Here is a 26488-nt window from a genome sequence, read left to right on the forward strand (position 1 = left end):
ATTACACAAACAAATTACAATCAAGAAGTTATATGCATTTGGGGAGAACATCAAATAGGTCAATGGACCTGTCAGAGTGATGTCTCCTCTGGACAAATTTGAGCTTTATCATTTTTGTTAGTTCTCTCAGTAGTAGCTCTTTCTCTTGTTTTTAAAGGTTTTTTTCGTCCCTGAACACCCATACTTTTGACAATTTCATCTTCGGTTATCATGTTTTTGAAAACTTCGTTATTGTGATCCTGTCGAACACATCTGGACATTATTTTGAACAGCTCATAAATATGTATTTCGAAAACCGAATAAATTTTTTCTCTATTTTTCAAATCTCTCAAGCTTTCAGTTTTTTTTAAAGAAAATATAATTCTCAAAATTTTGTTTTTTGACCACTCTAGGTCTTTAAGATCTGTTTTATTAGCACACCCATAGATAAGAGCCCCATAATGAATTACTGGTTGAACATAAGCTTTGTAAAGTTTTACCATAGTTTTCTGTCTGAAAAAACGTTTCAATTGAAATAAATTTGATGTGATTTGTTGAAGTTTTTGTTGGACCATTTTAATATGCTTTCTGAAATTAAGTTCTTTGTCAATGTGTATTCCTAAATATTTAGCTGTGTCTTTGCTCTCAATTGTTTTCTGACCTATAGTTAACTTGTTTGAGTTTTGTTTTTCGCTTTTGTTAAAAACAACAATATTCGTTTTCTCAAAATTAACAGTCAATTTGTTAGCAGACATCCAATTCACTACATTTGTCATGTCTTTGTTGAGAATGTTTAGATCATGAGCAGTTCAATTTGTATCATCTGCAAACATAGTTACTTTCGAATGCTGGCATACTGCAGGTAGATCATTTATGTATAGCCGAAATAGTAAGGGACCCAAGACTGAACCCTGAGGCACACCGATGCTTATTGCTTTTTTACATGAAGTCTGATTCTAAATTTTTACATATTGTGATCGATTAGCAAGGAAAGATTGTAAAATACTGAATATTTTCCCTCTGAGTCCGTATGCATAACATTTTTTAAACAGAATATCATGGTCCACCGTGTCAAAAGCTTTAGTTAAATCAATGAAGGTACAGCTAGATGGTGTCTTAAGATTTCTATTTGTTCCTAAAAACTCAACAACTTCTGCAACCGCATCAATGGTACTACGTTTGCTTCTAAACTCAAAATGGCTGGGCGATAAAACCCTGTTGACATTGAGAAAATCTTAAATTCGTTTGAACAAAAGTTTTTCAAAAACTTTACTAATAATTGGTAGTAAAGAGATTGGTCGAAAACTACCAGCGTCGTTTCGATCACCGCTCTTGTGAAACGGCAAAACCTTAGCTAATTTCAAAACTTCGGGAAATTCATTTTCATCTATACACCTATTGAACTGATCAGCAAGCAAATCACACACCACTGGATTTACAACTTTTAGTAATAGACTGCTTAAACCGTAGCAGTCCTCCGAACTTTTGTTTGGTAGACTATTAATTATCTTGTATACTTCAGAATTTTTGGTTTTTTGGAGAAATAAGGTATTTGTGACAGTTTTTACTTGTCTCAGATTGTCTTGACAAACCTCTTTATTTGCTAGTTGATGATCAATGTTCACAAAAAAATCATTGAATTGATCACAAATACTTCTGTTTTCATTCTGGTCGTTTCTAATGTCTTTAGCTAGGTGGAATAAAGTCCGGGAACTATGTTTAGAAGAGACTTTCTTTTCAAAGTGTTCAGTTTTAGTCAGCCGGCAGAGTGCCTTCAGCCGGTTACTTACTACTTTGTACTTCACTTTGTCTTCCTCGAGCTTGCTTTTAAGATATTTAGTCCATAAAATGTGTTTTTTCTGCGACAAGTTTTTAATTTTATTGGTAACCCAGCTGTTTTTACAACCACTTCTAAAGAAAATAGTCTTTTTGGGTATATAAGTTTCCTTGGCCTTTAAAATCAACTCCTGAATGACAGTAAAGACATCATTTAACTCTAAAGATTTGATAAAGTTTCTATTTTCCTGAAACTTTTTGTAGAGCCAAAAATAATATCAAGACATAAGTTCTCATCTTTAAGCTTGTGTAGTTGTTTGATCAACTTTGGACAGGGGGAACACTATTTTTTGTTGCAATGTCTAGTTCTAGAAAGATCGAATAATGATCTGAAATTTTGGTTTTCTCTACATAGAACTTGCAATTGTGATTAGCAAAAAAAAGTCAATTGCACTTTGGCTATTTACAGTTTCACGTGTACAATCATAGATGTTTTTTAAATGATAATCAAATAACTTGGGAAATTCTATTAGTTTTGTACTATTTTTTTCAATTTTCTAATATCTGTATTGAAATCACCGCACAGAATACGTGAATCGACGTCGCTTTTTGTATTCTCGAAGTGTTCTATCAGATCATCTGTAAAATTGTCGGTTGAGTAATTTGGCGCTTTGTATAAAACAGTTACTAAACACTTGCTCTCGCCGGTTTCTATTTCTACAGTAAGGATTTGTTGGTGCCTTTTAGTTGTCTTTTGTATTATTTCTACCGAGAGTTCATCACTGACAAGAAATCCCACACCACCACCTCTACTCTCTCTATCACAAGTTATCAACTTGGAGTAACCTGTCAGCTGAAATGATGCTTTTAATGTTTTTTCGGATGTCCAGGTTTCAGTCGGAGCAATAATGTGAGGCTTTGTATCAAGATGATGTAAGAAAACTTCAAGGTCATCAAAGTTTTTTTTGAATTTAACGGATGTTCTGAAGCAAAACTTTAAATCCCATATGATACACAAAAGTTAACGTCATGCGTTCCTTTAGTTTTTTAGAAACAAACAGCTTTCTTAAAAATAAAATATCAATTCAAGAAATTGCTCAGTAATCAAATTTAAAACAAAAAAAATTAAAAAAAAACTATTTAGCACTCGTAATTTGCGGAAGTCGCAAATTAAGAGTAGTCAACAAATAATTTACATCGAATAAAGTTTCAATTGGTACCAGGATTTGCGCAGGTCTTAATCCTGTTTGACTGTGACCATCTTAAGAGTTTGAGAGAATCGAGAAAGTCGCAATTCTGTTTTATTTCGTTAAACCATGAGTCCGATTCGCAAGAAAAAGAACGTCTAGTAACCAAAAATTAGAAACACCACAGTCAAATCGCGGAAGTCGCAATTTAACATGTGTTTATTATATAATTTTGTAAGTAATTGTCTCAATTGTACCTCTTTGGAACATAGACCCTTAGCCGAAAAAAGTTATCCAAAAAACTCAAAGGGCTTAATTTGAAAGTTAAAGTGTGAATGAGAAACAGGATAAAGCTCAAATATTCGTTATGTTTTTTGTTATGCACTCAGAACTGAAAGTTTTGTTTGATCATTCAATCGATTTGAAGGCAAGGGGTGATAGACGAAAAAATGATCATTGTGTTTCACAATGATTCAGTTTTTCTCCCATGAGCCGTTTTTGATCTGGCGACATTGAGGCGTATAATCTCATAACTTTGTCATCGTCAGTCATCATCGAATTGTGAGGCCATTTGAAGGGATTTCTCACAACCGGATTTCTCAAGTTGACAACATCAGAAGCATTGTTTACTTTCACGTACACATTGTTACCGCTATTGTTTTTGGACATCACCGAGACTCTGCAATTATTGCTGACCGCTATGAGATTTTTATTTTCAGCAAGCTTTTTGACAAACGCATCTAATGGAGGGAGTCTTTCTATCATCCAAATATTTTTGTTGTTGATTTCGTTTTAAATCGATTTAAGCATCCTACGATTTTTGTATATCTCGGCTTTATCACTGAAGTGAACAAATTGGACAATGATTGAAGGCAATAAATTATCTTGCAGGGGTACGGGTCCAGGAAGTATATGGTATGCTTTTAATCTCGATTCCGAAATCGTAATATCATTTTTCTTGTACTTTTTATTGAGAAAAACAAGAAGCTGAGGTAGAAAAGTCTCCTCATGTCGAGCATCACAGGGCGGGTTATCGATAATTATAGAATCTTTACTGGTGTACCTTTCTTGCTCCCTTAATCTGTTGTCAAGAGCTGATACAAAGTCCCATAATTCAGCAAACCTCTGATCACATTGGTCTTGATGCTCCTTTAGTTGTTGTACAACAGCCAGCACAACTGCTTTTGTAGCCTCATCAGTGATTCCAGCAATAAGAGCATCAATAGATTCCATGGGTAATTATGAAATTGCAAAAAACTGAGTTTAAATGAGCAAACTTGTCTATAAATTGAACAAACAATGGTGTTTTGAATTTCAGCACTTGATGTTTTTGAACGCAATCGGTCACTTAAAAGTTAAGCTAGAGCGCAGCCGACCTCTAAAAGCGCAATCATTTCTTTTGAAACAAAAAATAACGCCATGCCACAAACTTTATGCCAAATGACAGTCCTTCGAATGAATATACTGTTCACTTCGTTTAGCTTTGGTTGTATATAACTACCTCTCCATCAATAATTGCGCAGTTAGACTCTTGTTGCGAAATTCTATTTATCGTATCTACGTTCAATTTCGAAGTTTTGTAGAGTTGCACTCTTTAAAAACAGAATTACCTCCTAAAGCGCAATGTCAAATGTTAAATTTGCTGTTATTCAGTGACTTTGTGTGACGATGGTTTTGTGTTGTTGATCCGTTAAAAAGCGGAGGTAAAAGTATGGCCATTCAATTTAATCGTTGAATCATTATTCGATCATTTTTATTACACTCAATTGCAGGATTGCCTTTATATTACATTGTCGTGATAACCGAGAGGTAAGGTGTGTGATTCACACGGCAATGATTGAGAGTTCAATCCCCTGCCTCCGTGAAGTTGTCTGTGTAAGGATGAACTCTTACTTAACCATAGCTTCAGGTTGACCATAGCCTGACCAAAGTTGGCTGCAATGATTGTACCAAGTGAAAGTTCTCAGTATGCACTGAGAACTGAAAGTTTTGTTTGATCATTCAATCGATTTGAAGGCAAGGGGTGATAGACGAAAAAATGATCATTGTGTTTCACAATGATTCAGTTTTTCTCCCATGAGCCGTTTTTGATCTGGCGACATTGAGGCGTATAATCTCATAACTTTGTCATCGTCAGTCATCATCGAATTGTGAGGCCATTTGAAGGGATTTCTCACAACCGGATTTCTCAAGTTGACAACATCAGAAGCATTGTTTACTTTCACGTACACATTGTTACACTTTCACGTACACATTCAATTTAATCGTTGAATCATTATTCGATCATTCTTATTACACTCAATTGCAGGATTGCCTTTATATTATATTGTCGTGATAACCGAGAGGTAAGGTGTGTGATTCACACGGCAATGATTGAGAGTTCAATCCCCTGCCTCCGTGAAGTTGTCTGTGTAAGGATGAACTCTTACTTAACCATAGCTTCAGGTTGACCATAGCCTGACCAAAGTTGGCTGCAATGATTGTACCAAGTGAAAGTTTCAGACGCAAAAAAATCGGCCAAAGTTACCAACAAAAGAGCAGTGCTGCTCATAAAAAGATCAGTCTGAAATGTGGGCAGTAATAAGAAAAGAGCAGCTGAGAACAGGCTACTGTAGGCCTAATGCTGTTCCGCTGCGATTACGCCGGAACCAAAATTATTATTATTAAGCAAAACTAACTAAAGCAACATATGGTTTTTGCTCAGGTTGCCAGACTATTTTTTGTCTGACGAGAATCCTTTTTGTTCCAGGAATTATGCTTTTACCAATTTATATCTTGACTATCAAATTGGCAAAATTCAAGTTTCAATTTTTAATTGAATATAATGTTTCAGGAGGCACCTTCTGTAGAAAGAGATGCAGTCTTCTTGTCATTGATGCGCAGTGGCAGCGGCAGCAAAATTCAGACTGAATTTACCCTGCGCATGATTGAATCAGGCTTGGTCATCTCAGCTATTATTGTCTCGGATGAAGCCGGAAACAAAATTCTCAATTTAGGAATTTCGCCTCCATCGGATGCAGTGGGAAAACTGAGAGGTCTTTTGGGAAACTTCGACGGCGATATGAGCAATGACTTAGCTCTAAAGAGTAAGAATTTACTATTTGAGTTGAAATATTCGTAAAATCAATAACATGGCGGCGTTTTTTGAAAAAAAATCGAATGAGGTGGTCAAAAATCCAGTATTTGTGAAAACGTTGCTGCGTGAAACGAAAGCAACTTTAGATTCAGAACTATTGGTTAATGAAATAGACAATGAGCATGTGCTGCTAAAAAGGCCCTGTTAATGTGGAAACTGATTCCTATGGAAGTAAAAAAGTACTATGGTCTAGAAAGTCTGAGCAGAGGTTATTTCCGTCTGAAAAGCATGATCGGTGGTCATTTTGGTCTGGAAACTCTGATCATAGCTCAATTTGGGTCTGGACCCAAACCTGGGATATAGTTAAATCGAGAACCGAATAAGAATTGTAAACTTTATTATTGCGAAGCAAGAAACTAAATAGTAAAACATGTTTTCATAAACATTAGGCCCATCTTATACCTTAAATGCCTCTAATACTTAATGCCAAAAAGTTTGTTAACTACTTTTTCAAAACTATGGGTCTTTTTCAATAAGTCTTCTATAAAAAAAACTGATGATGAGTGATCTATTAGTTGTTTGTTCTTGTTTAATTTTATTTTTCTTCATGTTCAGAGGATGAGTACAACATCTGCTTCCACTCAGGTCTAGGTGCAGACATATGAAAAGACTTTAAAAGTCTAGTGGTGGGGGCCAACATTGACTATAATTACACGATCCAGCAACAAGTTTAAGTCTTTTCATGAGTCCAGCTAAAGTCTTTTCATAAAAAATTAGAGTCGAGCTTTCAAGAGTGCAATATGCAAATGAAGAGATATACTATGAACGATGGAAACAGCTATAGATAATTTTGACTTCATTAGTCGGAAATTATTTGGAATAAAATTTTGTGAGTGAACATTTCACGGCACAATTATTTTTGTTGCCAGAGCTGTTTTGCGACAGTGCCCAAAATGATGGACACGGCAACAACCAGCTGTTTGCTTCCGTGTTTTGAAAGTAACTATTCAATCGTCAAACTTTTTATGAAACTGCAAACTGTTCAGATATTGTCAAAGAGTGAAAACCAATTTGACAAGGCATGTTTATAAAGAAGTTACACGAAGAGGGACATGTTCGTAGAGTTCCTAAACTTTTCATCTTTTTCTGTCTCATGGACAAAAAATTTTGCCCGGCTTGCCAGTTGTCTGTTGTTTCAGTAAATGGGCATAAAGGTTAACAATTTTCTCATCATAATGAAACATCGCATTTTAAATTACATTTTAAATGTTCCGTTGCAAATCATCTAAACTGTCTTGTTCTACTTTTACATATTACTGACAACCAAAAAATCAATGAAATGAGATCCGCGGTTTAGATTTGAGCACTCGAAAATATTAAATAAAGAAGGTTTCAAATGTTTAATCCTGCCTTTTTGTTAAAGGTGTACCATTTTGAAGTTTACGAAGTTTCAAGCAATAAGAAAATTTATAAATCACTCAACATTTAACTCAATTAAAGGTTAAGTGATCTTTTGCATGTTTTTGGTTTGCAAATGTCAATCCCGTTTCTGGTATTTGTTCAAAAAAATTTTAAAAAGTTAGCTTAGAGTTTCTTTCAAAACCCCTATTTGAAATCTAGTTTAAAAAATCAGATGAAACAAATGAAAATTTAATAAAACTTTGACTTTGTAACTTTTCAAGTTTCAGACTGTAGTTTTGTTTTGTTTTCGCGAACCTCATCCATTGGAGCTCTGGTTGCAATTTCAGAAGTTATTTCGAATCCCAGCAATCACTAAATGATAGGTTTAAAAATATCATTAGATTTCGCTGAAGAGGAGGTGTCTACTAAATTTTCTTTATTGTGCTCCCCAAAAAATTGTACCTGGCAGACGAATTAATTTTCTTGAAATCCACACAAAAATACCCAAATTACGCTAAAAAGAAGTTTTTGACCAATTTGGGGATATTTTAGGCCAAACCTTATCCTGAGGCCTCGGGCCTTGGGTTATAAACACGTAAGCTCGATTGAATGTATCCCAAGCAACCCCATGCGGTCACATGGTTTAAGTTATTAGCCATGGAAACTCGACCCTCGGATAAACATCATTTCTCTCAAAGATGACAATGACAAACACCTCAGATGAGAAAATTTTGTAGAAATCGTGGCTTAGTCTTGAATAGTGACCACAATCCTGATTTCCGCACCATCGGACGAGCATGCAGAAAACGTAGCAACCAGTAATTTTTCATGAGAGTCTGTCGATCCTCGCAAGACAATCCAAAAAACCCTCAATACTCAAGAACGGTTAGCGAGGTTTGAAAACGGATTCAAAGACGCCAGAGATAGCCCTTTCAAAATTCATTCGACAAATAGAATGTCGGATAATTATACAGTAATAAATTGTAAATCTGATGAAGAAAGGAGCAAACCAACGCATGTAAAAATTGGGCAAAATGAAACGAACATTTTTGCTACCTCTCGAAACACTTGCACTATTATCAACAATTTGTTGGCAGGAGAGATATTGCAGAACAGTTCTAAGAAAGATTGGAATCAAACCGAAACAACAAATTTTTGAACAATCAAGAAAAGCTCAACAGAAGACCAGTTTTGTTACATTGTCCTGTGAAATCTTTTTCCGGAGGAAATTTGAATCAGAGTACATCTGGGTTGTGCATGGTCGTCGCCAAACCCTTGTAGGAAAGATATAATGTCGAGTTTTGTGTTACACTTGTGGCACTTAAGACATGCAAATTAAGTTCAAGCTCAAATTTGTCCGCAAATTTAGATATCGCAAGCAGATTCACAGATTTTTTTATGAATGCTGGTAAATTTAAACCCCCATATTGATATTTTACAATATAAAAAAAATCAGCAGCAACGCACCAAAAAAGTTAAAGAATACCCATTCATATCCAACCTCATATACAACAGCAAATAGCTGAGGGTTTATCTATTGGTAACAGTGAACAACTTCCAAACTGGTTGACTACATTTTTATATTTGCAGTCATTGGTAAAGTAAAGCGAGACAAGTCAAAAACAACTGCCCAGAATTCTAAAACTACAAACAAAGCTATTCATTATAATAAGTAACAGATGTTAAGCATTGAGTTTCTAATGGACATCGGATACACCATTACGCCATTCTTAGCACAATAAACCTGAAGTACTTGCATAGTCAACTCAATCGCAAGTGACTGTAGTGGAACGTACAGAGTTAACGGGAGTTCAGCTATGGCTTAACAGTTTTTCCGGTAGAATTCCAAACATCTTTGACATGACGCTTCATCGACGATATCATAATAGGATCAATTTCAGGCAATAACCTAGAAAACTTGAAACGTGCCTCGAGTTATTAGGCAGAAAGAAACTAAGCCTCATCTTAGCTGACTGTCATTTTTCTGGAGAAGCAGTCAAATCTTTAGCGTACAAATTTGAATGATCTGACAGTATTCCCTTTGTTGGAAAATTGCAGCCTTTTTATTATTGCGCATTAAAAAATTTCAAACAGTTGAGATCATTAGTGGGCTCAGTATATCACCCAGAACTGGATTTAGCCAATGTGTGTCAACTGTTTCGGAATATTTCCAGTACATGCTCCAAGTATGTTTCGTATGACAGGAACCAAACGATTATAACCAAACGATCGAATAGAGAGGTAATTTTCAAAGATAACGGAAAAGTCCTATTTTGACACAAATCTGAATACAATAAATAGTCAGGTCTGACGCTTCTCGGGAAGTTTTGGCGGAAGTACAAAAATGAAAATTAACAGTGGGATGGAAAGCTATATCTTATGCGCTACGTTTCCTGACCAATTGTGAATAAAAAATGTCATTTAATTAGAAATTCCGGGGCTAGTTTGGAGCAAAGACCATTTTAAATTTATTCGTTGCTGGAAAACAGTCACAGTTCGAACTGATCATCGCTCTCTGGTATCAGTTGTGCAGCCAAATAGTGTTAACTTAACGTCCAAGGACGCAATCCTTAAAAAACATGCGAGTGTTTGAGTGCCAGGGACGAGGAACGACGTAAGGCGCTATATTCACACGTGTTTGAAAGATCTTAACGCAAGGAATTGGTATTTGTACATTGATGATAGGGTAGCATTATCCCATATCCTGAAGGACGCGATGATCGAATCTTTTCACTCGGCCTATCCAGAAAGTACGGGAATGAACAACATGTCTGCTGATGTCTTGTGAAGTTGCATTGATCTTGACCTGATAGCCAGTCTTTCGCGCATGCACACAATACGCTTTTATTGGACAGGAACACGAAGGTTATAAATCCAAAGTCATGTGGTTACTCAATTCCAATGTGTTAGGAACCAATTGAAGGAACAAAATTTAGGTTTTACCCGCCCCAGACCGGAAGATAATAATCATCAATTCTACGCACTAATTGCAACTGATAGATTCTACAAATATCCATTTCAAAACTCTTTTGTCAAACGTGGGGTAACATTGTCATGAATTTTAGTTGTAATAATTGTGTACCGAGAAACGTACGTTTTGATCAAGCATGGCTACTGATAATTAATACCGTAGAATGGTCTGTAAAAGTAGTAACATAAAGTATATTTACGAGCTCTCAGTTTCGTTGATTGGTTTCGAGCTCTCGGTTTCGTTGATTGCATTATCAATACAATCAAACATCGCCTAGCAGTTATCAAGCAACAAAGTGAACTGAGATATGTAAAAAAATGATTTTACGAAATCATTTATATCGAATTTATATCAACTTAAAATCTATAAGCAAAAAAATTGTTTCCATTTTACACACACTTATACACTTTGGGCGAGGTGACGAATAAATACGCCACTAAAATTTCAGTGGCTATAATTCCGATCATTAAAACTCAATTGGAATTTTGTTGAACCAGGTTGTTTACATCGCGAGAAGGCCATGTTCATACAACTCCGAAGAGGCTGAGAATCATATAAACTACAGGAGTGACAAGAAAGTGAAGAAAAAAGAACAAGGCAGAGTTTAACAAAAGTAGCAATTTACGATATGGACTCTACCCTATGAAGCCGATACTTTTTATGTTTGATAAGAGCCAACAAGTAACCCGCTGGGAGCTTCCTACAGCGAAGTTCGGTTTGTCAGAAAAAAACTTGTTATGCCAATAGTTTGAAATGAATTTTCAGGGTGTTTTGGTTTTCGATGGAGTTGATTTTTGTCAATAACGATTCGTTTATGGCAAAGATCAGTATAAATCAAATTTCCGTCTGTTATTATGCTTTCTTTTAGTAATTTTTCTGACTTTTTCTGTTTATTGAGCTTTTTTGGATTAATTTGTTCAATTGCCTTATTTTGCTTTTTTTTACGTTTGCTATAGGTATCCAAAAGTACGTTAATGAGTGATCAATGGCCATGTGTATACTGGAAAAAATGACATTTTTTTTGTCTTTTTACACAAGTTTTTTGTGCTTTAACCTAGTGTTTTTAATATTGTTAAATGTGCCAACTTTTGGTGTTATCGTCATCATTGACAAATCAGAGACGTATCCAAAGGGCATTGTTGGAAAATCAATTTTTTCAGAAATTTGATAACCGGTTTTGAATTTTTTCGTTTCTTCATATGTTTCCACAATTTTACATATTCTGTTCGCACTATTTTGTCTATCATGTTACTTTAGTAATTGATTCAAGATAACGATTGCAAATTTTTGGGCTGACTTTTTTGCGATTATTACTTCCATTCTGTTTCAAATTTTAGTTTTCAATGGGACAAAATAATATTTTTGCGAAAACCATAAGCAAAAAATGTGTAAATTTCATTAAAGAGAACAGGCGGTCCCCGCTTACTAAAAAAATTATTAGAGCAAACTAGAATTAGATGAATTTGGTCTGAGAGATGCTCGAACTCTCAACCATCGCGTTATTATCACGATGCTCTAACCGACTGATCTATCGAACCTTTTGGTTAGATGGAGGCTTCCATGCCAAATCCGTGCGCTTCTGTCAATATACTAATCAACATCGTTATACCGAGGGAGCTATAGCTCAAAGCAAGTTTTCGGGAACCATTAATAAAGCATAAACGGGATGTCACTTTCTACAGCTTAATATTGATTTCAGACGAGACCTTTCTTCCTTTGACCTCTAACATGACCTTCATTCACCACAACTTTGGTGACAGTTGGAAAGTAGAGAGGGACATGTGGCTGTTCGCTATCGATTCAAGGATGACAATCGATGACGATATCGAAATAGGATCTCCTTTTACCCCAGTTTACGAGGCGGTGTTTCAAAACCCGCAAATCGAAAGCAAAGCGAAGCAGGTATAATTTAACCCCGCGGAATGGAACCAAAGTTGAGGTTCTCGTTCATTTTCAGAAAGTTATCATAACTGAAAGGCAGGGGAGGGAGTGAGATATTTATGCCTCATTAGCGACCAAAGAGACCTACACCCTTAATAAGACTAATTGATTAGACAGCAAAATGAATAACGCATACTGAACATACTGAACAGCAAAAATAAGTTCGAACCCCCTATATTCACGAAGTAAAAATTCATTTTAAGGGACTATTACTCCAACTTAAAAACGCATTTTGAAAACCAGATAAAAAGTAACGTTCACGTACCAAAAATCCCAATGTAAAGTTGATGAGTTTCATCGGAGTTTCGTTGTAAAAAGAAAGTTCTCACAACTGGTAATATGTTTTCAAGTTTGGCCAAGTTTTCATGTTTGGGCCTCAACTATGGCCTAATTAAGTTTTAGAGAGAACGGAAAGATGTGAAAAAATAGTTAAGGTCGTCAACATTACATTACAATTTCTGGAACGTGAACGTTAGGTTTCATCTGAGCACCCCCTATTTATACGAAGTAAAATAGCAAAGAACTACTTTAACACAATTACTCCTCTAAACCGATGAAATTTAGATAAAACGTAACATTCACGTTCCAGAAACCCCAATGTAAGGTTGACGAAATTCAACCAAGTTTACCTTGCTCCTGTAAAACAAAAATTGTCACAAGATCACAATCTATTTACATCGTTCTGCTTTCTCTAATGTTTAACTTGGCCATAGTTGAACAAAGCGGAAAATTTTTTACCCCTTGTGATAACTTTCTTTTTACAATGAAACTTTGATGAAGTTCATCAACATTACATTGAGATTTCTGGTACGTGAACGTTACGTTTTATCTGATTTTTCACAGGTAGGCAAAAGGAATAATGTAGGACATCAATTGTTTTAAAAATAGTTTTCAAAGTCTGCATTTTAGTTTTTGATTTTTTTTTCGTAAATAAGTGGCGCTAACTTAATTTTGCCGTTGAGTATAAATAAAAATTGGCTAATAATCTTTAAAAATAACAAGGCGACTCAGTAATGTGCGATGGCACATAAGGTTCCGGCCCCGCCTATCCACAATTTTGGCATAATTGTCTACCAAATGAGGAACAGATAGAAAAACCCAAAAATTATTTTTTGCGAATCCCAAAAAAGCCCAAGTCTTTTTCAAAAAATTCTGTATGAACGATAAGATAGCCGCCAAATCAAATAACTCAGTGCAGTAAAAATTGATGCATTAGATTGCTGTAATATGTCAATATTAAGAAAGCGAGTCTGTTCTTTGTTGTTCTTTTTAGCCCCTTTAAAAAAAGAATAATGACAGGCCCTAATGCCCTTCTATAGAAGCAGTGGTAATCGTAAATTTGTGGTAACATTAATTGATTCCTAATGGTATTCATTACTTTGAATTTAACTGTTTCAAAAAATAAGTTAATTTTTTACTTTACTGTTTTTGTTCTTTTTGTATAATTGTTACCAAACCTTTTTATTGACTGGTTGCATATGTTTTCTGGTGATTTATAAGTTATTTTTGTTTAGTTTTAGGTGAAGAAATAGTTAAGGTCATCAACATTACATAACAATTCTAGAACGTTGGGTTTCATCTGAGTACCCCCTATTTATGCGAAGTAAAATAGCAAAGAACTACTTTAACACAATTTATCCTCTAAACCGATGAAATTCAGATAAAACGTAACATTCACGTTCCAGAAACCCCAAAGTAAAGTTGGCGAAATTCAACCGAGATTACCTTGCTCCTGTAAAACAAAAATTGTCACAAGATCACAATCTATTTACATCTTTCTGCTTTTTCTAATGTTTAACTTGGCCATAGTTGAACAAAGCTGAAAATTTTTTTCCCTTGTGATAACTTTCTTTTTACAATGAAACTTTGATGAAGTTCATCAACATTACATTAAGATTTCTGGTACGTGAACGTTACGTTTTATCTGATTTTTCACAGGTAGGCAAAAGGCATAATGTAGGACATCAATTCTTTTAAAAATAGTTTTCAAACTCTGCATTTTAGTTTTTGATTTTTTATTTCGTGAAAATAAGTGGCGCTAACTTAATTTTGCCGTTGAGTATAAAAAAAAATTGGCTAACAATCTATAACAATAACAAAGCGGCTCGGTAATGTGCGATGGCACATAGGGTTCCGACCCCGCCCATCCACATTTTTGGCATAATTGTCTACCAAATGAGGAACAGATAGAAAAACCCAAAAGTTATTTTTTGCGAATCCCAAAAAAGCCCAAGTCTTTTTCAAAAAATTCTGTATGAACGATGAGATAGCCTCCAAAGCAAATAACTCAGTGGAGTAAAAATTGATGCATTAGATTGCCAATATTAAGAAAGCGAGTCAAGACCAACAGCAAAATCAAACAACAACAACAATAAACATTAATTACATAAAAAAATTTATGTCCCTCTTAAAAACTAAATTTAACAACAAAGTCAACATACCGTCAGATAAACTTAAAAATAAACAAAAATAACTTTAAATAACCAGAAAACATATGCGACCGGTCCATAAAAAGGTTTGGTAACAATTATGCAAAAAGAACAAAAACAGTAAAGTAAAAAAATTAACTTATTTTTTTGAAACAGTTAACTTCAAAGTAATAAATACCATTAGGAATCAAATAATATTACCACAAATTAACGAATATCACTGCTTCTATAGAAGGGCATTAGGACCTGTCCTTATTCATTTTTTAAAGCGGCTAAAAAGAACAACAAAGAACAAAAAAAATTTCAATTGAAACTTGCCAGAAAACGCTGTCAAAACCGTCAAGCCAAATTTTGGCACTCAAAATATATTTGATTGCGCCTTCTTCAAACAACTATAATGTAGTACGTGGCCATTCATTACTAAGACGAGGTAACAAGTAGACAAAATCGAAGTGCTAAAGTATGTAAAACTTTTGAATTTTTTTTTCGAAACAAAATTACATTCAATGTCATGAAAGGCATTAAATACAAAAAGAGCTATTTAAATAGGGTCGTTTATTCAAGAAAACGAAGCCCTCGAGACCTGTAATTCTCCAGAATATTTCTTGCATCTACAAAAAGAACGTCAAATATGACAAAAATCAAATTAATTTACTTTTTTTTGTGAAAAACCGGTGTCGAAGCCAGTAAGGTCATAACGAATTCTTTAAAGAAAAGATTTTGGGACATCAATCCCTTTTATTCTCTTGACATCCATAATGTCATATTTGACCTGTACTTAACTAACGAGATTAGGTAACAAAAAGAAAAATAAAAAGAACAAAATTATGAAGTTAAAAAGTTTTTTTTTAAATTTTGGAAAACGATTTTTCAAAGTCATGAAAGCCATCAGCTATCTACTAGTATCAGAATATCTGTTCTTCTATTCTTCCATGAAAAGCCAATGAAAGCTATCACTATACAGGAATTTTCATCCGACCGAAACGACAAAGTATAAATAACAGTTAGACAAAATTAAAAAATTCAATTGATTTGTTCAAGAAAGAGGCGTCGAGGCCGTTAAAACGATGATGTATATCTTTCAAAATTTTAATATGTTCAATTTTGCCTTATTCTGAATGCTAATAAGGTAACATGGGAACTGTCAATAATGTGATAATGTGACAAAATTAGAAAACGTGAAAAACTGGCAAATATAAAAACAAAAAAATATGAAATCTTGTAGTATCAAAGCCAGAAAACAATAACTTCAGTCTTAAAACTGCAACCGAGATCAAATGTTAAATCAGTAGAAAGAAGAAGCAGTCTTTTTTTGCTGACACTAAGCTGGAAGTTGAAAAATTAAGAAAAAAATAGAGGAAAAGTTAATTAAGCCATTAATGTGAATTAATGTCAATAATGTGATAATGTGACAAAATTAGAAAACGTGAAAAACTGGCAAATATAAAAACAAAAAAAATATAAAAATATGAAATCTTGTAGTATCAAAGCCAGAAAACAATAACTTCAGGCTTAAAACTGCAACCGAGATCAAATGTTAAATCAGTAGAAAGAAGAAGCAGTCTTTCTTTGCTGACACTAAGCTGGAAGTTGAAAAATTAAGAAAAAATAGAGGAAAAGTTAATTAAGCCATTATTTATTGAAAAGTCAATTATTTCGAAAAAAAGTAACGACCATAAACTTTCAATTAAAAAACTAAGTGCATTAGCTTGGAGCTGCTTAGCAAGCGAATTGGTTGGACCTATTACTCCTGAGCTTTGATTTGATATGTTCTGTTCTTTATTATTAAAAAAAAGTCTTTTTTTTTAAAAAAAACCGACTGATTAACCCATTTTTTTTGGATTCTAACAGTCCAAGAATGGTCCAAAACTAGCCCTGCTAATACTTATTGTCCGTTAGGAGCAATTGATTTTTCGAATGTTGTAGATATAGATAATTTGTTAGTTGAAAACTCATAATAAATTCTGCATTTTTGATAATCAACGAGTAAAGTTAGCAAAAACGGCAAAGTTTTAACTACAGTGCACTCTCAGCGGACTCTGAAGTGGAAATAGTCCCCTTCTGAGTCTACAAAGATTGTATGAGTGTTGTTTGGGGGTGCAGTGTCGGCAAATTTAATCAAAGTGGACTAAAGTACCTTATTTCGTGCTGTTTTTGATGAAAAAGTCTAAATTTTGAAATGTTTATCCAGATTTTTCGACCAAAAAAATTAAATCAAAACAGTCAACAATGCATGTTGGTCTTCAAAAATAAAATCAACGACACTATTCTTAAAAATTATAACAAATTTTAGCAAAATTGACGAAAATTTAGGCAAAAATTCCGGAAAATGTGAATAAAAACAACGTGAATTCACTCTTCTTTTCTCAGAAGTTTAAACCTCGATAACTCCCTGTAGAAAACGAAAATTAAAAAAATCTTTTTAATTCCAAATTCTACGCTGGACGAGCTTTCTAATGATACCAGTCTCAACTCTCTACGATGAATATATCGAGCGGCGAAAATTCACGGAACAAAAAAAAACCCATTTGATTATATAGTTCCTCCCCCCTCAAGAGGGTCGGAACAATAAGTTAAAGTCAAAGAGACATTTAACTGTGAACTGAAACCATTCGATTTTTCACTTAGACATCGTTGTTAACCAATGGAACCTGCCATTACTGGAATTAAGTGGTAAGACAACCGAAACATTAAAAAATACGGGCAAACATCAAAAAGTTCACTGATGTTTTATGAGAAAAATGGTTACAACTTAATAAAAAGCATGAGCCACCGGTTCAGTGATTCAAGGAATTCAAAAAGGAGCAACTAGAACACGTAAGTAACATTTTGGTAGAACTCAAGAGAAATAAGAGTGAAAACAGAGGTCAATTGTCGCACGTGAAATAAAATCCACTCTCAGAAATAAAATTTTGTGCAAACAAGATTTTCTTAAAAGTCCTCACAAAAAACAACGCACAAATACAATCCAAATCTTTGGATGATAATAAGATACTATCGGGCTATAAATAAAATAAATTTGTCTCAAATATTTAAAATTTTGTCCATAAGTCGCGAAAAATCAATTTTTTAAAAAATATTTGCAACAATTTTTTGAATATATCTGGAAAAATATGTCGCACTTCATGTGTTGTTTTTTACTCATGCTGAGCCATTTATCAGGAAAGTTTAGAAGGTAAAAACGTTTTACAGTACTCTGAAACAAAGACAGAAACAATTAATTAGATTCTGTTGGACTTCTTTATAAAGTTTTAGCTTGAGTTTTCGCTTGAGTCTGGCCAAATAGACTTGTTATCCACAGAAACAGGGGAAACTGGCCAGTGGATCAAGTTGCAGTACAGCTTTAAAAGATATTTTAGGCTCCAGGTGTGCGTTTCGTTGCGGAAGCACGAACGAATGGTGTAAAGATTTTTGTACTTTGTAATGCCATTCCATAATTCTACCGCTTTTATTTTTATTTTGTTGTAAATGATCAATGTACGATGCTTGATTAAAAAAGATTAGCTCAAAAATGTGGCAATGAGAATTTTTGAAATTGTTTTTTTTTCATTTGTGAATCTTAACTGCATTAGCTGTTGGCCTCGCTGGTATTCGAGGCAACCCATCTAAACAGCCTTTCAACCCATTTTACAAGAAATTGAATTCCCAAAACCAGTTGTTGAAACTGTAATACAACTAGGTTGAATGAAACTAGATATTTAACTTTAGGAGTCGTCGTCATTAGCCACAAAATTAGTGCTTTGCAACAATTTAATTTCAATCTGCAAATAAGCAGGCAAAACGGGAATAGCGAGCACTGACTTCCAAACATCAAGCATTAGTTTTCAGAATTACGTGTGCAACATTAATTTTGAGGGAGGTGTCTTACTTATATTGAATGTGATAATCAACTTTTAGAAATGTGGCGCTGACAAAAATTGTCTTCTGGACGTGGCTTTAACTGGCAATCTGCAACTGGCCGACAATTGGAAACAGATGGAGGAACTAATGGACATACACACACAGCTCTTAGACGTGTACTTGGAAAGCTCTCTTTCTGTTCAGTCAACAGAAGAAACTTGCGACTTCAGCTGTCTTTTCTCAACGCCTGTGATGATAGTTCTGACATTGATAATGGCCTTGTTTGCAACAATTTCTGCAACAGTGATCATTGCTGTAAAGCGCAGAGTAGCAAATTCTGCTTCAAACCAGCATCAAATGACATACAGTCAGTTGATAAATTGAAACATAAATTAACTGAAATCAAACAAAAGTCAGTTATGCTTAAACTACAAATAGTTTAGAACGGTTCTCAGACTGATGTTTAAGATTCTCTATAAAGCTTTACCAGTTTATATTTGAGATAGTTTTCGATAACATAGATTTAGCTTCATAAACGTGGAATAATTTTAAGCTCGATATTGTAAGGCTGTAACTGCTGAAATATAGTTCAATTATAGTTTGTGAGTTTTAATTTACTAACCACCAAACCAGGTAGCCATATCGATTATAAATAATCACATCACCTTAAGTGCATCGATTCAGATACATTGATAATTGAACGCACAAGCAAACACTTAAAATCTGGCTAAAGACACCATAGTTCATTTTTATGGAGCTAAAATCTGATTATACTCTGACGATAAATTGTCTTGAACTAGCTTAATACCATAATTGATAATTTCGCACCAGTAAAACTCATCATAATTTATTTTCAACGAGCCAAGAAAGTCTGGCCAGGACGTCTCTGATCACGATAAAGTATTATTTTGATCAATTGTCAGTTTAGTTTTGATTTGGAGCTCCTGATAACTAAGAATTTCTAAGAAGCGCAGGTCAGATCATAAGGGTATCCTGATATATCAAATCTTTAGATAACAAGGGTTTAGACCTTATGAAAAGACTTTATAATTTTAGTAGCGGTGTCCAATATTGAATATAATTACACGATCCAGCACCCTGTTAGAGTCGAGGTAAAGTCTTTTCATGGGTACAGGAAATATGAGCATATAGGTAAACATCAACGAACAATACTAATCTAAATGAGCAAACATCAACAAACAATATCATTCTAGCATTGCAACAAGCAGCGAGACATTGAGAACAGTTTGAGTTTGCCGAAAAATCTCATAAACAACAGAATACCGGAAACGAATCGAACAACTCTTCCAAAAAATTCAAATGAATTAAAAAATATAGAGAAATTCAATAATATCCATATATAATAAAAGTGAACTTAGAAAAGAATATGTTTCTTTAAAAAATCCGAGACCAATACAATACTCAAACTAAAATAGGGAAAAAACAAAATGATCCGAACAAATATTTGACATAAGATTATCTAATTTGAATGAAAAATTGAAAAACTGCAAGAAATTGCCAGAAAATAGTTACAAGTTACCGTTTTTTTGTCAAATTTCTCATTAAAGCGCTGTTTTTAAAACCAACAAAGCGGTAAAAAAATGGTAATTAAAAAGCTCTCTGGAAACAGTACTCTTTTCATTTGACATAGAATGTTAAAAAAACAAAACAGGTCGAAAAAAATCGAGGCAAATCGGTCTAAGAAAACTCGAAACAGCCGAAGAAATTCAAAATTTTCTTAAATTTCGTTATAATTACCAAAAAAACTAAGTCCATTACTAAAACAATCTTAAAATAATTAATATAGTCCATTCAAATTAATTAGCAGAAAAAACACTTAAAACCAAAAAAGTTTGAAAAGTAAAAAGTTTACGTTATTGAAAAAATTTGCTTATTTAGAGAAACTTTTTCTTCTCATTCTCTCAAGAACACCAATATGAACAAAAGTTCTCTTTTCGCTCAATTATCCATTTTTGTTCGACACTCAAACCACTACAATATGTTTCACGCTTCAAAATTTCGTGCTGCAAAAATCACTCTGGAATCATGCTGGAATCAACCCCAACACTCTGGAATTGACTCAAAGTACAGATTCTAGCAACCCACTTAATGTAAACAAATAGTCTACTAATTAGGTCATTTTAAAATAAGAACAGAAGAACCATAACGTGGGAAATGATATCTGGAAAAAAAGTCCGATAAAAGTTATTCACAAGTTGCGCTACTGAAACCACTGTTGCCAAAACAAATCGCCTCGAAAAGATTTTTTTGTCACAATTTGATGCAAGAAATTACGTGAAACGCTACCAAGAGAAAACCAGGACACCAAGAAAAAATAAAAAAAAATTAGGATAAAATTTTCACAAAATTCCTCGATCAGCGCACCAAGCGAATGTAACCAGGGAAATAGTACACAACAACAAAAAAGGCAAAGAACAAAAAATCGACAAGAAGTTGCAAATTTATATATATTATTTCGGTAAATATTGCGATGAATAAAAAATTGAACTGCCAAGAGTTAGTGGAAACACCTATATAATAGCTCTAGGATATTTATCAAAAACGCACCAAGCTATTTTAAAAAGCCTTACTCAGAAGAAATAGGCAAAACGCTTGAGAAAAAAGACTACTGTAGGCAAAAATTTTAATTAATTTACACCACTTTTGAAAATAGACAGAAATCAAAATATTAATCTATTTAATTGGAAGACCAACTAAAAAACTTAAGACAAAGGTCAGCAAAAAGCACTCAAGGTCCTGTAAAAATGGAATAAGATTACAAAAACTGCTCAAAAGCGAACAACGCAGCCGAAGTCCAATTTTTCTTAATCTGATGATTAAAAGGGTCTCCAGACGCACTAAAAATAACTTAGTTAATTAGTTTTTCTACTGAAATTATGTTGAAATGACAAATTTTGTTTTTAAAACCCGCCAGGGACCAACTTTTATAGCTTTTTCTACGAAAAATATATCAACTAAATCCACTCAAATTCTCTTAAATTTGTTCAGCAGATTGACCTATACATTTTTTCAAACGCCTTATTTGAGCTCCTCTGAAACACATCATCCAATACAGAAGTCACCGATTAGGAAAAAAACACCGCCATTACTGCCCTTTGAGTCCTTAAAAGAAAATTCTCCAATTCTACGTTTGAGCAAAAATGATAGATCGGTATTTAAATTGAAATAATTTTTCTGTGTTTTGTGGACAATAAAACAGCCGACAAGCATCCGAACAAATAGTCTTGAAACCAAGTATGAGGCTAATTGTAACCTGCCTTAGTGATGAGCTATAAACGTTTCCAAGCAGCTTAAGCATTATCACAACCTCCTATAAACAACTAAGAATTTTTTTTTAAAAAACCTGGTGCTGTTTCTATCTCGCTTTTACAAGAAAAAAGCTGTTGTTTCTAGTGCTTTAATAGCTGCAGGAGAGAATATTTTAGATATTTCAAATCAAAATTCGAGAAATGAAAATCGAAGAATATCGAAAATCGAGATCGAGAAGCAAAATCAACGCATGAGAAATTTTGTGGAAAGCAATTAAACGACAAATAATTTGTTTGGGAGCAAAAAATTGTTTATTCTCATGCGCGCTCTTTGAACAATCGTCTTCCATTAGAAGCGTTTCTGGGACACTGCCCTCTTTCTGCATCTATTTATAATAAATTTCCTGCCTCTTAATCATGACAGCTATTAAAAATTCTCCTCGAGAGTTTTTAAACATGCTCTACAGAGGCCTATCAAACACGCATTTTCACCTTTCGTTAAACATGGTGTCTTATGAAGTGCCCTTCATTTAATATACAGGATTTGAAGTTTGCGAATGTGGTGCTGGTTGTTTGTACGTGTGTGCGTAATTTTTTTTGGACTGCAGTGGAGAGGTGGAAGTTTTCTTTCTGGATATCATATTTTCAGCCAAGGTGCCACTCTTATCTTCCAAAAATGCATACAAAAATTTTCTCTTTAAAAGAAAGAAAGATGGCCTGCAATATAGTTCTCCTCTTAGCTGTAATGCTCGAAGAATATTTTTTTTTGATGTGGGATAACTGATGGAGAATAAGATATGCCGCTGTAATTTTGAACCTTTTATTTGTTTAATAACTGTAAAAAATTGTATCATTTATCAAAACAATTGTCACCATCAGCGCATGTAAGTTCAGCAAAATCAGTAATACAATCATAAGTAATGAGAGCACTGAGACCTCATAATGAAGATAAATTTGCCAAAAAATAAATGAGAAGCGTTAAAGTTTAATTCAGAGACCAAAAAGCTCTCTTCAACGCACAATCTAATTAATAATCGGTTTTATGAAGTACGATTTTTCAGCCGCAATTTAAAACGTTGTACAAATTTAAATGTTCAACCAACTGAGAATAATAAAAATTTCATTTCTTCTTCTTGTCTCGTTTTCTGTAATAATTCAACTATTTGCTCTTTGTCGAAATTTGCAAAAGTCAAACTCCACAAATTTGTTCGCAGATTTCAATACTTTCAATTTGTCGAACGGAAATAGAGCCGATAATATTTATAATCATAAATTTTTAACGAAGATTAGATGTAATAAAAGTGATACAAAGATTATGTTTACCAAAAACGCAAAAGTAGCCGGAACGACTATTTCATCAATTTTAACTCAAATTGCTACTCGATATCACAAATACGAGATATTTATTCCGAAAAAGTATAACTTTTATTTGGGCCAAAATGGAACCAGTCTTGGTTATGTTTTATCGCATTTTCACCTGAAATCTCTACAAAAATTCAAAAAATTGTTTCCAAAACCAGAGTTTATATGGATATCAACCACCAGAAACGTCGAAGATCAAATTAATTCAGTTATAAATTTCATGAAACTTGAACGCTATTACGAGCCGTCAAAATTTGAGGAAGTTGTCAGATTATTCGAAGCTCAAGATGATAAAAACAGACCACGCAAACATAAGACAAAACTGAAACCATTTTGGGACGGCGGAACAAGTTTCATTTTGTACCAGTGTCGACAAATTGAAAATTTCGAGCAATTCAAAACATGCGCGAAAGATGTTGTCGACAATTTTGACTTAATTATTCCGGCAAACAAAATTAATGAAGGTTTGATAATGCTTCATAAAATAACGTGCTTACCTTTGTCGGATTTCGCGTACGTGAATAAAAAAGTTAGCACAAATCGGTTCAAGTTATCGGTTCAAAATATGTCGACAGTACTGAGATTTCACAAGCGGTCATTATGGTTTTATAATTATACGTCAGCTTTGTTTGACAGATATTTCGAACAATTTCGAGCAGAATTCTGTTCAAATCCGAATTGTGAGAGCGAAATTGGACAGCTTCAAGCAGAAAACCGAAAACTGACAGAAAATTGCAGTCTGAAACGTTTTGATGACGTCAACTTTTCAACTATCAGCTACAATTGGCAGTTATTGAGATCGAATCACAGTTTGGCCTTGAGATGTTTGTCGTTTGCGATGAGTGGAAATTCGTTTGACTATTTCAAAGTTTACAACAAACACATCCGAGAACCTGGATATGATGATGAAAAAGTTGCTGATGACTGGATTAAAAAGCTGTCAAACGAGGAGAAACCTTTGTTTTAGTTTTTAACTCTTATGAAAAAAAATCAGAGATGGAAAGGACATTTTTTGCTTCAATTTGTGAAAGGTCCTTTCAAATAGTTATTTGAAATATTTTCCCAGTTTTTATTGTATTCTACAGATGACAAATTCATGACAAAATGTTGATCACAAAATGTCGATGATCAAACAGCCCTAGTCGAGACCTGGAATTATTAAAATACCGTCCTCGACAGACCTAAGGTATGAAAAGACTGTCCTCGACAGATATTGGGTATGAAAAGAATTTGTCTGGACCTAATGTGATGTCCTGGACTTTGGCTGGAACTAAAACAACCTTCCTAGATTTTGGCCGGAACTAAAACATACGTCCTGGAAATTAGCTGGACGTGTGTGATATCAGCTGTTCTGGAATTTGGAAGCTCATTTTTTGGAAACATAGAGAAATTAAATTGTCGCTGAAAAACAGAATTGTCGATGGGGTATTAAAAAATTTGTCAACCCGGGTCAAGGTGTCACCGCTAAAAATCGCTAAAAGCTGTAAGATTAGCGGTGAATTTGAATAAAAAGTGTAAGAATTGCGCTAAATACGATGAATGCGTTGAAAACAATTTTAAGCGCTGAAAAAAATTTTTTCAACCCTCATGCAGTGAAAAAAAATTTTCACCGCCAAAAATTGCAGTTCCTCCAAAAAATCACCGCTAAATTTACCGCTAATCTTACAAAATCATTGAAAAAGTAGTATTAAAAACATGCAAGAGTAGCGCTGAATAATCAGCAACCTCGTAATATTAAAAAAGATATAATACTAATTATAGTATTATATCTTTTTAATATTAAGAGGTTGCAGTATGTCAAATAGGGGGGATGAAAAAGTGTTAAGAGCAATTTGCCTCAGTTGAAAAACAGGTCCCAGTTGTTGTTAACCGGGTCGAAATCAAATGGTTATCTTGCATGATTTTTTTCTTGTCATCTTGGTATAATCGATGCAACACCTATTATTAATGATCAGACTTGCTTTAAACGCTTCAAAAATTAATTGCTGTTTAAGAAGTTGAAATTATGATTTCTTAGTTCATCTTAGATGTCTTAAAGAAATGATAGTGAATTGAAGTTGTTAAGCTCCAATACTTGAAGATCAAGGGCTAATTTCTGCAGCGGAATGGTTATATTGCAAGAATCTTCCAAAACAACCATTTTCTGCCAGAAATTTGCAAGATCGACATTTGTTAAGCAAGCGTCTTACATGATAGCCATTTTGGAAAATATGGGGAGCGATTGACAATTAAAGATCACGCAAAACCGGTTGCAAAGTCCTTATAATCTTAAAACAAAGACATTCAAACGTCGTACAATTTAAATCTACAAAATTTCTGGGCTTCGATAAAAAAGAAAAAGAACATCAGAAAGCTATTAATTAAAAGCATCTCGGAAAAGGATTCCTTCCATGTTGTTTTCTTGATTTTTTCGATTTTCTTGACTTACTGTTTTGTCGACGAAGATATTTTGACATGATTTGATTCAGAAATTTGGTATAAACAAGTTTAACTCGCCGCCATTAAATGATATATCTTCATTTTTCGCAAGCAACACATAGCTCCCTCAGTCTCAGAAAAAAATGTCAGTATCTAAGAGGAGAGAAGAGGGCTGTGAAGTCACTAAAAATGTAATCATCGCGAAAAAATTTTGTTTTGCGTAAAAAATCTGACCGTGGTGTGATCAAAATTTAATTAGGTGGCAGAGATGATAAATGACACTGTTTACATGGAGTACTTCATTAACTACAGGTAACATGAACAGAAGTGCCCATATATTGAAAATTTAGATATGGAGGGTTGATAAAGTACTCTTGCACAAAATGTTCCAGCCGGTTTAAAAACTGTAAATTTATTAAGAAAAAATTAAAAACGAGTCTTGTAATTATGCTCCTGTTCACTGATAAATTTTACCATCAAAGGCTACAGTGATCGAGATCTTTTTGTCTATAAAATACAAGTTGTGCAAAATAACTAGAAAAAATCTTTTCGCACATTCGTCCCCTTGTTCATTTTTCTCAGGGCCTCATTGACCAAAACAAGTCACCAGTGCTGCCTCATCTGAGACTTTTTTCAAAGTTATTTTCCAAAAAAAAGAAATCACAGCGATCACTTTTTTCCATCTTTAATATAAAGCGATAGTTAAGAGATATATAATCAACAAAAAAATCTGCAGAGACAACATGCAATTGAAATCTCATAAGGAGTAGGACTATCTGCCAAATAAGTTGAACAAATTTTGTGTAACTTGTTCGAAGAGCGTTTTTTTTTACAGTGGA

At 34.0% G+C, this 26488-nt stretch overlaps 1 protein-coding gene across 2 annotated transcripts in view; it reads left to right on the forward strand.

Moving 5' to 3' along the window:
* LOC142338341 (uncharacterized) overlaps positions 1 to 19469 on the forward strand; it is a 76362-nt gene extending 56893 nt beyond the window's left edge. For both annotated transcript variants that reach the window (XM_075388048.1, XM_075388049.1), the window contains exons 3-5: positions 5776 to 6028; positions 12090 to 12292; positions 18658 to 19469. In XM_075388048.1, the coding sequence (XP_075244163.1) occupies positions 5776 to 6028; positions 12090 to 12292; positions 18658 to 18984 (783 nt within the window). In that variant the 3' untranslated portion in view covers positions 18985 to 19469. The remainder of the gene's footprint in view (positions 1 to 5775; positions 6029 to 12089; positions 12293 to 18657) is intronic.
* The last annotated feature ends 7019 nt before the right edge of the window (positions 19470 to 26488 follow it).

Source organism: Convolutriloba macropyga, chromosome 4, assembly GCF_964194025.1.
Source record: "Convolutriloba macropyga chromosome 4, txConMacr16.3, whole genome shotgun sequence".
Taxonomy (NCBI): Eukaryota; Metazoa; Xenacoelomorpha; order Acoela; family Convolutidae; genus Convolutriloba; species Convolutriloba macropyga.